Here is a 17,074-nt window from a genome sequence, read left to right on the forward strand (position 1 = left end):
AGGTGAGGTGGTTAGTCTATAATTCCCAGGATTTAGCCCAGCTAGAGCACAACAAAGGTGCCCAATTTGGGCTATGTAACCAAGAGAGAGTGACCACAAGAAGGATAAGGCTGACTTTTCTAAGTCAGGGAAAAGTTAACTTCTCCCTCCTGCTGGCCAGTGTCCAGAATTGCTGTGTCCCCGGCTGAGGATCTGCAGGGAACAAAAGATCTGGGTCCAGGAGAAAGTCAGGGAGCTATTTGTGAAGAGGTCTCAGGAGGAAAATGGGGAGAAGGAACCAAAGTGCCAAACTGAGCTGATGAGGTTGGCTGGTGAGGTAATATGATGAGCTTTTTTTGGTAGCACTGTGGGGTGCCCCTCCTCACTGCTCAGGAGGGAGGGCTTGGGGAATGATGTTCATCTCATTAATGATTTCTTCTGTTGCGCTCAGAAGTGTGCCCCATTTCCACAAGAGTAGATGCACATTTACACAGTTGGAGACTTAAATAAAGCTCTTCTGACTTGCAGACTTGCACAGGCACGAGGCTAACTAAGGTTTGCTGGAATCAGCAGGCCTCATGATTTATGCTGCCTGAGGAGTAAAAGCAAGGCTGAGGGACCAGAGGATGGGGTAACACCTATAGCTGGGGGCCAGGAAAGTTAGACCTGTTTATACTCAGTCAGACTGAGCTCATCTCAGATTCACAGCAGTGTTGGTACAGAAGTGAACAGAGTGGGCTGTGCTTGTCCAGTTTCCCTCTGAGCCTCCATTCCTGCAATTTTTCTCCTCAGTTTGTGCATCCTGAGCACCAAACACTGAACTGAATACCTGCAACCTGCACTGCCTGGGCATTTATCCACAGGGAAGGTAGCTGAAGCCTTTAATCATTGTCTAAAAGAGACAGCAATCCTGGTGGCTTTCCTTTCAGTAAACAGATCTGCTGACCCTTGGCATGCCTGTGCAGTTACGTCTGCAGAGTTATGCCTGGAATATTATTAGTTGTTGCTCAAAGCAATGGTGCACAGTGTTATTTCACTCTGTTACACACAGATTGTTCTGGCTAAAAATAAGTTTTGAACATTAGTAAAAGAAACCCACACTCAGAACACCAAAATCAGCATATTTTGCAGCAAGTGAAAAAATGCAAATCTTTTGCATGAGCCAATGTACTTGGAATGCACTTTTCAAAATAAGGGGTTTGTCTGTTGTTTTTTTTTTTTTTTAAAGCTGTGAAGAACTTCTCAATGTGGGGAAGGGCAGCTGAGCAGCTGATAGCTATATTCAGTATGTAAGTGCTCCTGGCTGCCTTGTGTGGGTATTTAGATCACACTCACAGGCCACAAATATTTGGTTAGATAACAGTGCTTATCTTAAACATTTCCTACCTTGCTTTTTTTCTCTCTGTGGGGAGAGTGAATGGAGTTGTCCTTCACAGTACTCTGGAAAAGATATGAGGAGAAATGCCATTAAACTACACAGCAAGACACATCTGCATGTATATTTTTATATACTTATGTGTAATAATGTGTATATCAATTACAGAGAACTGAAAACCATGCAGGTGTGATTTTCTCCTTTGGTTCATTGGCAGTTCTGTACAGCTGAGAAAGCAGTCTTATTCCATGTTGATCATATATATGTTTCCTAATGTCTCAGCCAACAAGCAAAACCCCAAAGATATTTTTTTTTAAGTTAGGGGAAAAACAAAGCTAGCACTGATTTCTCCAGTTTGATTTAGCCTTTATTTTTCCTTATACTTAAATATTTTTAAAAATGAAACTGACCTACATTTGTAATTGCATTAGAATTGAGTAATTTATTGCTTTGAAATTTTAAAAAAAATTCTTGGTTGTCTAACCAGCTGTAATTTTCTAAATTGGGTCTCCACTTATTTATTTTCAACTGATTCTGCTTCATCTGGACCTTTCCCTGATAACACTCAAGAGACTGCATCTCTGAACAGGGGCCCCATAAAAGGTTCAGAGTGTGGGGAAACCTGAATGTGCCAGCAGGAAGGGTCCAGATATGAAACCCCATCCCATGTCACTCCTGGATCACCAGTGGAACTGGGAAAATGGGAAAACTATGCCTCATAACCCTTATAACCTGTATTATCCTGTGGCCCAATGATCAGCCTGGAGTAGGGGATTAAATCCCTGGATCCCAGACTAAGGGATATAAACAGAGAAGCACAGGTTGCACTGCAAAGTTATGCTTGAATGTGGTGTATATATATATATATATATATATATATATATGTGTGTGTGTGTGTGTGTGTGTCTGTGGCATTTACATTCTCTGATAAAATCCCTTTGCCCAGGATTTTTCTCCTGGGAAGCTGAGAATCCTCAGAGAAAAAGAAAACAATTCTTATCTCATTTGCTTCTCCTCTGTTTTGCCCATGTGGAATGTGTTTGGAGATTGTTTACCCACAGGTGATTGTTTCATTAAATTCTGGTGTGAGTTTTTTTAACTCATTGGCCAATTAGGGCCAAGCTGTGTCAGGACTCTGGAAAGAGTCAGGAGTTTTCATTATCTTTTTAGCATTAAGTATCCTTTCTGTATTCTTTAGTATAATATAGTTTAGTATTCTATAATATAAATATAATTAATTAATAAATTAGCCTTCTAAAAGCATAAAATCAAATTCATCATTCCTGCCTTCGTCAGGACATTCCCACCAAATACAATATGTGTATTGTACATATGTGCAATAAATATGTATAAATAAATAAATAACCAGTACAGAGCAACCCATATGTGTCCATGCTATCCCCATTCCCATATGTATTGTACATACATGGAGGTTATTTCCCCCTCCATGGTTGTGTGTGCATATAAATGTGCAAATAAAGGGGCAATCTTATTATGAGTAAACTGTACGGGCTAGTGGATGTAGGGCTGTGTGTGTGTGTGCTTCGTGTGTGGAATTTAATAAGTATGCAATATATGCATGTGTTTGTACACATTTATCTTACATTTCCAAGCAGCAAGGGGAAAATAGTCACTTTTGAGAAACCAAACGTAGTGTTTCTTCAGATTTACAAAAGCAGACAGGTTCTCTGTCACCCTCTGACAGCCACTTGCTGGAGGGGACATTGCTGGGATGCCGCTGGTGGCGGGGCGGGGAGGACCCGGTCCTTACCGGCTGTGCGGGGCTGGTGCTGGCAGCAGCAGCTGTCTGCGAGAGATACAGAGCCGACAGCTCCTTCACAGAGAGTGTAGAGCACCTCCCTCGTCCGTGCTGAAGTGTGAGGCTGGTGCTGCCTGATGGGTCTAAAAGCGACCGTGCCCGATCATCTGAAACAGGGACAGAGGTGTGCGGTGAGCCACGGGCAGGAGGGCAGGGCCGGCAGCTTCCCACGGGCTCTGCTGGGCTCCTGGCCCTGCACACCGAGGCACCCCACTGCCCCCGCCCTGGTCCCCAAAACTTGACATCACACCCTTTCTGTTCAGGGAAAAAACATGGACATTCCTGTTGCGGTGTGATTTCCTGTTTCACCTATCCCAACCCCCTCAGGTGTGCCAACCTTTCCCACCCCCCTTTTGCCCTCCTGCCTAAGAGCTGTCCATCAATCTTAACATTCCAGCAAGGGCATCGTGTGGTTGGCAGAAGCTCAAAAGATGCCCCTCAGGTCTAGGCTCATTGGCCTGTCCTAGCATCTACATCCCTTGAGCCTTCCCCTGCTCACACCTGGTTGGCCCTCACCTGTCCCTTCCCCTCCCCCTGTCCCTGGGGCTTAAAAGGACACGAGACCATGCGGCCTGGAGTTCTGTCGTGAACTGTTACCACATTCAGAGGCCTACCACGCTGAAATAAAACTCTGGATTAAGACTCTACGATAGAACCCGCTCCTTTTCTCTTCACTGTCACCTGAACCTTTTCCATCAGAGGTAAACTGAGTTCCTACTCTGCCTGGATTTGTTCCAAGTGCCCAACTGCAGCACCCAGCTGGCCAAAGCTATCTCTGGGGTGAAAACACCGCAGCTGCAGCCTTTCGTCCAGCAGCGAGGGCTAGACGAAGCCAAGCACGACATACCCGGAAACATTGGGATTAATATTCTATACATTCCCATCTCCTTGGTGGCTGAGGTGGGTGGTTGAGCCTGGATGAGAGTGACACTTTGGCAGTGACCTGATGGCCCCATTCCTGCTTCCCTGGGCAAGGCCATCACCAAACACGAGCCAGTCAGAGGACATGGAGGAGCTACACACATCCAACTTGAGGAATTTCAACTTTTTTTGCTCCGTGGCCACACCACTTTCCTATGGGTGTGCCTCACAAGCAATTACATCCACTTCTCTTTGCCTCTCCCCTGGGAGCTCGCTTCAGGAGAGATTAAAAGGGTGAGACCTGCCACAGTATGTACCAGAGAGCCCTTGGTAGAGCCTTCAAACCCTGCTCTGAATTTAGAGATCTGATATTTTGAGCTGCACCAGCTTCCATGGGGTCCCCCCTTTGAAAACTGGGCTCTTTCAGTTTTCAAAGAAAGAAGCAACTCCAAAATGTAGCCAAGAACTTTTGTTTTGCATTAATCTGCCAGGTGTGAGGATGGTTATCTCCACCTCCATCACAGACATACACAATATATAGAACTTTACACCTCTAGGGTGCCTCTCAGCCCTCCAGGTTAGTCAGGGCTGTAATTTCTCTGTTCCCACTGTACAAACACCAGAAGGTTCTCCCGTTCTCTGCAGGGCTTGTGCTGCTGCATTTGGATTTAGTGAGGTATTTGCAATGCTTTTGCTTTGAACAATGGGCTCTCTCTCCACAAATCCAGCTATTGCACAGGCAGGAAAGGGCTGATGTACTTTTTAATATGTGCACACTAGAAGCACTGCAGCCATTCCAGCATTCTTTGCCCTAAAACCTCAGCCCCCAAATCACGAGAATTGAAAACAACAAACATAATGACTCTTCTTCTTTGTGTTCTGAATTTTCAGGTTTTTCTCTAAAAAATTGAAAGAAACTTACTCTGTTTTTATTTTAATTTGATAGGAAGCAACTCCATGCACTAAAAATGTGCTTCAAACGAAATACTAGTTCCTATAAGCACAAACATGCACCAAAAAGCCGTGATGATAAGAGCAGAGGGACCTCAGTGAGTTGTCAGACCCTGCCAGCTGTGCTGCTGGAAGGTCCCAAACCTCAAGATTTCTGTTGTCCTTTATTCCAGCTGCTCCTGCAGGTGTGTAGGCTTTTTGATGCAGAACCAAGGCTGGATACATGGGGAATCAGTGGGATGCAATACAGATTTAGCTGCTGGAGGTCACTAGGACAACAGGGGAGGAAACAGAAGGTATTTCCTTAATGTTTTGTTTTTCCTAAATCTCCATCTAAATATGGCACCTCTCTCCCTGATTTCTGCTGTCCACAGCTTAAACACTGAGTCAAAGGGAATTATCTGTCTACAGCCACTGCAGACAGTGGCAAGGCTGGGGCAGAGCTGGTGCATCCTGAGATAGGCTGTGAGTTTGCAACCACCCTCTGGCTGCACCATTTTCCCCCAGTCTGCTCAAGACACCCCAAACTGTGACTATATCCTGGATTTTTGAGATGAACAGCATCCAGGAAATCATAGAATGGTTTGTGTTGGAAGGAACTTTGGAGAACATCTCATTCCAGCCCCCCTGCCATGGGCAGGGATGCCACTCACTAAATCAGGTTGCTCTGAGCCCTGTCCAAGTGGCCTTGAACACTTCCAGGAATGGGACATCCATAACTTCTTTGGGCAACTCATTTTCACTACCCTCACAGTAAAGAATTTTTTCCTGATTTCTAATTTCAATCTCCCCTCTTTTAGTCTAAAACTGTTCCCCTTTGTCCTAGGGACTCAGGAGGGTCCTTGCAGCAGGTACTGAACTAACTTCAGAAACCTTTGGGGAATCTGAAATCCCTTTTTGAGGAATTTCAAAAATCTTGTCTGGGAATGTCTTTCTTTTATCCTACATTGCTGAATTACCTACTGAAAAGGCAAAAAGGAGTCCAATCAGTCTGACAAGCAGCAAATTTCTTCTTTGCATGGTAATGGGATTTGGCTAAGTCCTGCAGTGAGAGCAATGGGGAGAACTGGGCACAGTGAGCCTTCAAAGTAGAAAGGAAACCAAGCACACATTTTCAGCCTTTCTGGCTGGGAAAATGAACACAAGCCCTTGGCTGTCCTGAAAACCACATCTAGGAGGTGGGAACGCCTCATGGCAAGGCAGGGTTGACAGAATTGCTCCTGTGCTTGACCATTTTGGTGAGAAGAGCTTAGCAAAAGCATCCCTGTGTCCATGAGCTGGGCTGGTGGTGTTTACTGGTCTCCTCCCACCCCAGGCTATGGGCATTACTGCTGAGATGATATAATTTGTACTGACCTATAGGCCTGTAGGTTCACATACTGCACAAAGAAAAGCAACATGCCCCTCCAGCCATGAACAAATAGTGCAGCTGAAGGAAGATTTGCAGTTCAGGCAGAGGGAAATAGCACAGTGTCAGTGGTGCCCGTTCCTTCACCCCTTAGCTTGGATGGATGATAAGCCACAGGGCTTGTTTTAATGACAGATATAATTAGATACAAGGCTTTTGTTAAAGGCATCCCCTTATTGCTTCCTTTTTTTCCTTTTTGTTTTCTTCTTCCCTTCTAATTTTTTTTTTTTTTTTTAATGCACAGGCTGTGCACAGCCCTGTGTTTGCTTATCACTTCTCACAAAGCCTCCTGCCTTGGAGAAGGGCTGCTCCAAACCTTCTGTGCTGGCTCTGCGCTTGCACAAAAATCTGGTCTCTGCCTGACGAAACAGGCTGCTGCCTCCCTCTAAATCGCTAATTATAGATAAGAGCAACAGAAGAACAACAGTTCGTTCTGCTAATGAGGGGGCTGATCTGTCACATGTGCCCGGACAGTGACATTTGAGCAGCACCGAGGACACGCCAGGAGCTGGGAGCAAGGTGTGGCTCCACGGCATCCCCTGGGAGGGAGCGGGGAGCTCCCCGGCCGGAGATGCTGAAGCACAGCTAAAGGTCACTATGCACTCAGGCTTAGGGTGATATTTGCTGTGTTTGAGGTGGAAGCCAGTGTTGGGGAAGATGAAATAGGAAAGCCTTATAAATATGATTGTCTGGCAAAAGATTTTGAGAATATGGAAACTATAAGCAAGATTGAAATGAAATCAAGCTTTGAGATCCCTCAGTTACTGAACAACAGGAAAACAATGGTGTGGCCAGCTGAAGGTGATCCCCTTTTGATGAAACAACACCCTCTGCTTGCAGACAGGTCACAGGGTCAGAGCAGACCCTGCTAGCTTGGCAGAAGGGGTCCAAAGAGGAGTTTTTAGGGTTTAAAATGTAACACAGCATGGTAATGTAATGATTCTTATAGGCTGTATGTAAATGCTTTAGGATTTGTATCTTGGACTAGATTGGTTAGTGAGAATTAGAATATTCAGCACAGAAGAAGATTTATGGTATTGTAATGGGAACCTCGCTCTCTCATCCTCTTTACCACTCTCTTTATCTCTCTCTCCCTCTCTCAGCCTGCTCTGAGCTGTGTCTGGCAGCTCCCAGCAGGGCCCTGCACCCAGGCCCTTTGCAATAAACCCCAAGTTCCATGACCTGGCTTCAGAGATCTTTCATCTCCGTCCATCCTGACCATCCTACCCCCTGACACTCCTACAAGCCAGCTCTGAAACCAGGGCTGGGCTCCCCATTTCTGCCTCGCTGAGCAAAGGGCTCCGCTGGCGCGCTCGGCATCCGCCCCGGCACTGAGCGATGCATCCCGCGCCGCGCTGATTGACCGCGCCACTGCGGCCCCAGGGGTGTTAAACACGATACCTCAGGCATTAAAGCATCCCCTGTGAGCTAAAATAGGAGGAAAAGATCTCCTGAAGCCCCCCTCCTCCTGTCCCACACGGCGGCTGGCACCGTGGCCGACGGCGCTGCTGTCCAAATGAAGGATACAGGGAATGCTCTTCCCTGCTGGCGTTTGTCGGCGAAATGTCCTTCGTGTCACTGTCTGGCGCCGGATGAATCTGCACATTTTGTGTCAGGGGCTGCAATGTTTGCATGCCCATAAGGAGCAGCTGTTGGGCTTCTTGAGCTCTTCCCATGCCCTATGTGCAGGTTGGGCTTGGTTTACAGCCTCTCTGCCCTGTAAGTCACACCCCAGGCAGGCAGGGAGGAAACTTGCAACAGGGAAAAATAATTCCTTGTATTCCTTTGTACTCACTGATATTTCTAATCACAGGGGGAGTAGGCAAGGCAATGGGGAGAAAAGATTCATAAATTTATCTGAAAGTTCACTCACTTCCTCTCCAATTATTGCCCATAAATCACTCAACTGCTTTGTCTCCTGCTGGAGATAATATTGCAGGTCTCTTGAACCAGAATCATCTTACACCTGGCAGCCAACTCCTAACAAGTGGAAAACAAATCACCAACAAAACCTCTGCCCCCTCCCTCCCCTGAGAAAACCCCATCTCAGCAGTAACAGGGTAGCTCTGTCTCACTCTACTTTCTATTTAAACCACTTTATCCAATGAACAAACAACGCTACCCACCTGTTGGTGTCCACCACCTCTGCTGCTGGCACTCCTTCACAGCCCGGCTCCCACCACCAACCCCAGTGAGCTACCGAGCGCCTGAGTCACCTATTAAAAAAGGAAGCTGCAAGCTCAGCACCAGTCTCCTGGGTCGCCTGGCCAACCACATGTCATCAGCTGTGCTCCCAAAATCAGCCACCCTGAGCAAACACAGCTGCTAAGCAAAGCCCTTTCTGCCGCCGCCGCGCGCGCCCCACGGCACTGTGGGAGCTGGGCTTGTGTAACGGGGCCTGGGAGCAGATGGGGGCTTGCACAGGGCTTGTAGAAATCAGAGGGAAAGGGATGGGCCTCTGGGGCAAGCTCTGCCTGGGTTCTGTCCCTTTTCATTGCTCACTGATGGGAGCAGTGCTGCAGAGAGCGTCTCCTCCTGAATCCAGCATCCTCCACCCTCTGCACAGTGTCTGCTGATTTGTTGCTCTGCAGGTCAATTTTGGGTTTGCCTTGCTGGCTGCTGGGCCTGGCCTGTCCTGTGCCATGGAGCACAGATGTGCTGTGGTCACATGCCTTGGCTATGCCATGCCTCCAGTACCACGAGATATTTGGTGCATCCCATGGTGCAGGACCCAACCCCAATTCTCAGAGGCCAGTAGGAGCAAAGGGACTCCTGTCCTGGAGCTCCTCAGCACTGGGGCAGTCAGGGCAGAAAAACAAGTGATTTCCTCAGATTGTGAAAGCAACTTTCTATTCCTAGAGGATGGAGGTGAACTGACAAGGAAGTGCTGCTTTGTGGCTGTCTGGGCTGGTTGTTTCCTGGGAATTTGGGGCTGGTATTCCCCCCTGCCTGGGATCAGCCATGGGTTACCCCCATCAGACAGTTACTACCAGCTCAGCCTCCTGAGCCAGGAGTGTGTGACACCCCTGTGTGACTGGACATGTCCCCAGTGCCACGTGCTTGTCCCTGCTGTTCATACCAGTGAAACATTAGCACCTCACTGACCTGTCCCAAAGCTGGAAGCACATCCCTGCAGATGGGGACCCCATTTCTGAGTGCCTCTGCCCTTGGAGGTGGCAGCTGCATGTGCAGAATCACATCTGTCCCATCCTCCTCACAGTTTTTCTCCCCAGAGAATCAATTTCCTGACCAAAGTGACTCCTAAATACCAGCACAGCTCCATGGCTGGGCTGGGGGAATTTGCACAGATGGGTGAGCACCCATAAAAGCTGGCTGAAAAACCAGTGCTGCTGCTTAATCCAGGAGCCAGGCAGCCCATTGGGGGTGCTCAGGCAGCAGGGAAAGGTTTAGATCTCTGCCCTAACCCCTCTGCCAGCAGCCCTGGTCCACAGGAAAGCTCTGCCAGAGGGGACACATTCTGAGGGAGGTGTGGGAAGCAGGGCAGGCTCCCTGCTGCCCCAGTTTGGAGGCTGCTGAAAAGGTGAGTGGGGTTCTGGGATGCTTCAGTGATGGGTGGGCAGGGAAGGGTAGTTCTGGGACAGAAAGGATTTGGGTAGGAGAGAATCTCTATCTGTTCCTCATTGCCCTCATGACCCATTCATGAGGCTTTAGAGAATGTTAAAATAGCATCTGTTTTATTCTGAAGGAAGGGGGGAAAAATGGTGGGACAAAGGTGCAACAGGGAGCATGGATGGGATTTTAGAATCTAGCAAAGACTGAGGAAAAGTCATACTCTAAAACACTCTGCTCACCCTCACGGGTGCTGCCCCCTGTGACCACACTTTGTTCTCTTTTCAAAGCACAGTACTTTCTCTCATTTTCAGTCCTACAAAGGACTGTGAGTGTTTGAAATTCAAGCTTTTTCTTTCTGCCGTGGATCGGCCCATTCTGTGGCAGAGTGGCCATTGTAAACATGTTCTTTTGACATAGAATTCATGTGCTTTTTTACTGGTTTGGTCCAAGAGTACCTGTTATAACTATACATTCTAGGATTGACCTTCAAAAGTAAATTACTGAGATTTCCTCATGCTCACCTACCAACTCAGATATAAGAACAGCACTGATTGCAGCTGGATGATTAATAAAAATCATACAACCTAACAAGGCTTTTTTTTTCCTGATTCCAAACTTTCATGAGCACACCTTGCCCTTTCAAATAAATTTGTCCAGCATCACTTACAATAGATCCCTGATTTGGAGGTGGGGAGCCCTGCTGGTATAGAACATAAATGTAATGACTAACACATATCAAATAAATAGCAATTATTCCCTTTTGAAAGGGTTTAAGAGAGATTTTGCCCTGTCTGCAAGCCATATCTTGCAATTATTATGGGAGCTCTGGTACACAGAGTTAATAGGTGATTTCTGGGGTGGGAAATGGGCTGAAAAGAAAAGCGCCAGAAACAGAGGAAGGTGCTAGACAAAGAGGTAAAATAAAATAATGGAACTAAAGACCAGCTGTGTTGAAGAGGAAATAAGATTAAAATTATCATTTCATGCTTTTAGGCATTGTCCACTAATTATGGTAAAATAATTAATGCTTTGCACACGTGTAAAGTTGCATTTGCACATCTGAGAGGGTGGAAGGGGGTGAAGGAAAAAAAACATTTGTTGAGGAACATCTTGTTTCCTGCCCTTGATTTTCAAAATCAGATCTCTTTGCAATTTTCAGCACCTCCAAACTGAAGGTTCATGATCTTTGTTCACTTCTGAAAATGTTTTTGGCTCTTTGGTATCAGCTGGAATGTCCTTTACAGGAGCAGCATCGTGACCCCCCAGGTAATTTAGAGAGCTTCTGAGAAGAGCTGGGAAAATTTAGCCTCAGGCAGAGCTGAGTCTCTGCCCCAAGGCAGCTCGGGGCTATTTCTGGGCTTTGCAAAAATCCAGGAATGTGGAGGACTCTATTCTGGGCACCAAAAAAATGCCAAGAAGCTCTGCTGAGAGACAGCTGCGAGTGGCATTGCTGCCTGGGGATGTGGCCTTCCCGCGTGGGCCAACTGCTGCGGGCTTGTCCTTCCTGAGGGAGGGACCCAGCATCACCCAAGGCTCGGTACCAAGGTGGGTGCAGCCCCAACCATGCCCTGGGCATCGCCTCCTTCTCTGTGTCCCTCTGCTGTCACAGCCATAGTTTATGAAAAATCCTTTCATTAGGATCTTTTCTCCTGAGAAGCTTCAGCTTCTCCATGTTTTGCTGCTTTGGAATGTGATTTGGAGGATTGTTTAACCAGCTTGTGAAATTGTTTTTCCTTGATGACCAATGACAGCCACCTGTGTCGAGGCTGTGAGCAGTCACAGGATTTTATTATCATTCCATTCTTTCTATTCCTTGCTAGCCTTCTGATGAAATAATTTTCTCTCTATTCTTTTAGTATAGTTTTAGTATATAATTGTCTTTTAATCTAATATATATCACAAAATAATAAATCATCCTTCTGAAACATGGATTCAAGATTCTCATCTCTTCCCTCGTCCTGGGACCCCTGCGAACACCACCTCACTCTGAGTCAATAAAGGGTTAATCAAGGCCCAGGGGGTGTTTAGTGACTGTCCCCTGTGTGTCACTGCCCCTGACACATCGCGGGTCACGCCCTGCTCGTTCTGGCACCCTCCAGTGACTTTATCTGCTATTCACAGAGGGGTTTTTCACTGCACCGGTGACAAACACCCCTGCTCCATTTTCCCACTTCTCTGTCTCCTCTATCCCATCATCAGCACTGGTGTGGAGGGGCTTGCCATGCAAGCAAAGCTGAGTTAATAGGAGAAATAACAACTGATGATCTTCCAGCGTATGCATAGCAAAGGAGAAAAGGCTGTTAGCATAGAAATAGATTAGAAAAGATACATGAAAATTTTTGTAAGCTAGACTACGTGCATAAGTAGATGTATAGATTAAATAGTAGATAAGTAGATGTGTAGATTAATAAGTAGATGCTTTATTAAATTTCTGTAAAACTTTTACTAATTATATTGAAGCTAATTGCTTTGCACCAATAAATATAAGTTATTGTGAAGTAGTTAATAACTTAAGATCACGCTCTTTGTTAAGAGTGTGATCTTAAGTTATTATATGTTATTATATAATATAAAATATAATATAAAATATAAATATAAAATATAAATGTAATATATAATATAAAATATATTATAATAAATATATAAAATATAATATGATAAAATATAAATATAAAATTAGAATATAATATAAATTTATTATATAATATAAGTAGATGTGTAGATTAAATAGTAGATAAGTAGATGCGTAGATGAATAAGTAGATGCTTTATTAAATTTCTGTAAAACTTACTGATTATATTGAAGCTAATTGCTTTGCACCAATAAATATAAGTTATTGTGAAGTAGTTAATAACTTAAGATCACGCTCTTTGTTAAGAGTGTGATCTTAAGTTATTATATGTTATTATATAATATAAAATATAATATAAAATATAAATGTAAAATATATTATAATAAATATATAAAATATAATATAATAAAATATAATATAATAAAATATAAATATAAAAATATAATATAATATAAATTTATTATATAATATAAGTAGATGTGTAGATTAAATAGTAGATAAGTAGATGCGTAGATGAATAAGTAGATGCCTTATTAAATTTCTGTAAAACTTTTACTGATTATATTGACTCTAATTGCTTTGCACCAATAAATATGTTATTATGAAGTAGTTAATAACTTAAGATCATGCTCTTTGTCAAGAGCATGATCTGAAGTTATTATATAATATAATGTATTTTATAATATAAAATAGGAATATAAAATATAAAATATAAAATATATAATATATAATATATAATATATTATATAAAGATATAATATAATATAATATAATATCATATAATATAAGTAGATGTGTAGATTAAATAGTAGACAAGGACATGTGTAGATGAATAAGTAGATGCTTTATTAAATTTCTGTAAAACTTTTACTGATTATATTGAAGCTAATTGCTTTGCACCAATAAATATAATAAGTTATTGTGAAGTAGTTAATAACTTAAGATCACGCTCTTTGTTAAGAGTGTGAACTTAAGTTATTATATAATATAATGTATTTTATAATATAAAATATGAATATAAAATATAAAATATAATATAATAAAATTAAAAATAAAATATAATATAAAGATAATATAATATAATATAATATAATATAATATAATATAATATAATATAATATAATATAATATAATATAAGTAGATGTGTAGATTAAATAGTAGATAAGGAGATGTGTAGACAAATAAGTAGATGCTTTATTAAATATTAAATTTCTGTAAAACGTTTACTGATTATATTGAAGCTAATTGCTTTGCACCAATAAATATAATAAGTTATTGTGATGTAGTTAATAACTTAAGATCATGCTCTTTGTTAAGAGTATATAAGCTGCAGAACAAAAGAAACTTTTTCTTCGTAGACCCTGATCATGTGTGTGTATATCATGTCCAACCCAACATTAACACACGACTTTTATCCCTAACCCCTCTCCCAGGATCTGTTCCCTCTGCACTGCAGCACCTCAGCCCCTCCAGCCCAGGATGACCATCCATGACAGCAGCTCCCCTCCCTCTAAAGCCCCTTCCCCAGGAAAAGCAGCTCCCAGCTCCCGCTGGAACAGCCTCAGCCTGGGGAGAGGGCTTCTTGGCATGCCACAAATACCAGACCTTTTAAGGGAAGCCCTCTCTCACCCCTCTGGAAAGATCCCCTGGGAATGTGTGTGCAGGCATCCGTGAGCATCCCCAGCCCCACGTCCTGCCTGGGATGCAGGGCCCGGCTGGGGTCAGGCTCCTGCTGCATCTCCCAGCATTTCTCTGCCATGCCATGGTGTTTACGTGGGGGCATGGCAGGGATGCCACGTGCCCTGAGGAGCTGCAGGGCCCTGCTTTGCCTTTCTATTCCTGTCCTGGTGTTTCCATGCTGCTGTCAGCTCTGCATTGCTGGTAGCCAAGAAAGCTTCATGCTGTTTTGGATGAAAGAGTCACACCCCAAACCAGTTGGGCAGTATCTTTTAAAGAGAAAACCCCAAACCCACTTGTAGCTACTGAGATTCTCAGGAATTTCCATTTGGTTCTGAGTGAGGCAAATTGCCAGTGGGAATATGGAAGAGGAGAGAAATGGTTGGCTTGAAAGTGTAAGACACCAGTAAGGCAGAGTACTTCAAGGAAAGATTCCTATTACTCTCTTCAGAGCCAGTCCTGGGACTTTCACCAGTGCTAAAGAGGGATTTTCTCCCTTTTTGTAACAGGTTTTGGGCATCCTTGCCTGGTTTTCCCCCAAAAGGAAGCTTTTGTATCCTGTAAAATACTGAGTCTATTCAAGGGCTGAAAACAGCCTTTGCAAGATGTTCCTACAGATTTCCACCCATGCTGAATCCTTTAATTGCCACTAGTGAATAATTTACCACTTTACCTGAACTAGAGTATGGATTTTTTATATTTTGCCTCTTCTCACAAGGTGATATCTCTACCTGAGGCATAGGGAAAGGAAGAAAACACCACCTTTCATTCCCTAAATCCATTTTTTCTAACAAAAGTCTGAAGGTACTTCATGTTTTGTAGGTTGTTTTTTGTTTTTTGGTTTGGTTTTTTTTGTTTTTTTTTTGATACAAAGATTGGAGACCTGGAGGGAACTGGGGAAAGCTACAGAATTTCTGTTCTTTTCACAGCCTTCAGCTGGACATGAATCTCAGAAGGAAATATTGGCCACTGACAAATGCATGAGCTGAAAATAATAAAATAATGCTGTTTTCAGCTGAGGTGAGGCCCTTCCCATGGTGACTGAGGGGCATCCCCAGGGCTGGACCTGAAGTCCTGGCTCTCCTGGTGACCACGGGACAGCCCCTAGAGCCAGAGGCAGATGGATAATCAGGTGGGAGACACCCCTGTGCACACACAGGGGCACATTTCTGCTCCACCTTAGAGTGACACAGGTTTTTGGAGTGTCCTTCCACACATGTGAGCACAAACAGGGAGTGGGGTAAGGCCACATTAATGCTGCTGACCCCACAGGCTCCTGAAGCCCTTTGTTTGGCTTAGGGTCACAAATACATTTTTCAACCCTCTCTGGAGACAGGGATTGAAGAAAGAGGGAAAGAAATTCCCTCCTTAACTAATCCTCCCTGTCTCCTGTTCCCCAGAGATGGAAAATGAAGCAAAGCTCATTTCCTTCTGAACAGTCCACACTTTGCTGCCTACCCATTACCAGTCCTGAATAGGATTTGGGTCTGGAAGTGTCCCCTTCACCCCCAGCATCTGGATCCCATACAGATTCTTTCTTCTATTTGTGCTCAAGGTGATCATAAATAATAATATTTTTTTTGGGGAGACAGTAGACACTAAGATCTGTCCCCATGAATTTAAGCTTCAAAGCTGAGATTTTCAGTATTTTAAGAAAATTTTTCAGTATTTATAAGAAAAGCACACAGTTACAATGCTTTGTGTCTGTCTAGAACGCACCCAGGTGCCCTAAACCATGGTCATGAACCAAACCAAAGCCACCCTACGTGGAGCACACCTGCAGCACAGAGCAGGATTTACCAGGATCCAGGCCAGCAGAATAAAATCCAGGCTTTCCATGAGCTCCAACACTGCTTTCATAGCATGAAGCACTAAGCATCCTCCTTTGCCCTGCATTTTAGGATCAGTCTAAGGTTCATATTCATGCAACACTTCACCCCTTTCTAATCTACCCCACAATTACTTACAGGGAGGTCTCTGTAGTCCCAACAGCTGAGTCGTGTCTCAGACAGCCCCAGTGGAAAATCTGTGTGCAGCCCAGGGCCAGGCAGCCCTTTGTGTATCCCAAAAGGAGCCCTGCTCCACACCCCACACCCTCAGTCCTGTTCACTGCCTCCCAGTGGTCTCTGGCAGCTGGTTTTATCTCAGGGTGCTGGGCTATGTTGAGAGGATGAACTACTTGGGCTATTTTTAGGGAACAGTGAAATGGCTCTTCCACCAGGCTGAGTCAATCATGAGTCCCAGCAATTCTGAGCAGGGGCTGGGAAAGGCTGGGGCCCTGGCTTATTTTCAGAATTTATTCATTCAAAATACCCCTGGTGTAACCTGGTAGGGGATGGGGATGCAGCCAGGCAGTGCTGCAATGGGGGAGAGGCATTTCCCTGACTCACTGTCATGTCCTCAGGCTGTGAGCCTCACAGCCAGGCCCCCCTGCCACCTCTGGCCACAGCCAAAGTTGGAAGAGAAATGCTGGGAAGGTGAGAGGTATTACCTACAATTTCTGCTTCCCTATTTCCTCATCAGTTCCAGTCTTTTAGAAGCAAGAAAAAAAAAAAAATCAAAAAATTCTTTGGGAAAGTGACTAAAGAAGGACAGCTACTCTACCTGCTTTATGGCAAGCTGGGAATTGCTCCTGTCACTGCAGCAATGTGGGGTCACAGGTGGCTGCTCTGGGAAGTGTTTGGAGAAGGATAATAATAATAAAAGCACCCAAACCTGGAGGACTCTCAGTGCCCTCAAAGTTCAGCTGGACAAAGGCTATTATTTTCATGTTAATGGTGAGTAAAACTGCGTGCCAGAGCTGGTGATGCTGCCTGGCCAAGCCAAGTCACAAATACAAACATAACCAAAGGCTCTGG

At 44.3% G+C, this 17,074-nt stretch overlaps 1 protein-coding gene across 1 annotated transcript in view; it reads right to left on the bottom strand.

Annotated features, from left to right (window-relative positions):
- The window catches only part of XIRP1 (xin actin binding repeat containing 1), a 36,084-nt gene that overhangs the window by 7,918 nt on the left and 11,092 nt on the right, over positions 1–17,074 (bottom strand). Inside the window, exons 5-6 of the mRNA XM_054646178.2 lie at positions 3,126–3,280; positions 1,366–1,419 (exon numbers count right to left, since the gene is read on the bottom strand). Of these exons, the coding sequence (XP_054502153.2) occupies positions 1,366–1,419; positions 3,126–3,280 (209 nt within the window). The remainder of the gene's footprint in view (positions 1–1,365; positions 1,420–3,125; positions 3,281–17,074) is intronic.

This window comes from Agelaius phoeniceus, chromosome 1, assembly GCF_051311805.1.
Source record: "Agelaius phoeniceus isolate bAgePho1 chromosome 1, bAgePho1.hap1, whole genome shotgun sequence".
In the NCBI taxonomy this organism is placed as follows: domain Eukaryota; kingdom Metazoa; phylum Chordata; class Aves; order Passeriformes; family Icteridae; genus Agelaius; species Agelaius phoeniceus.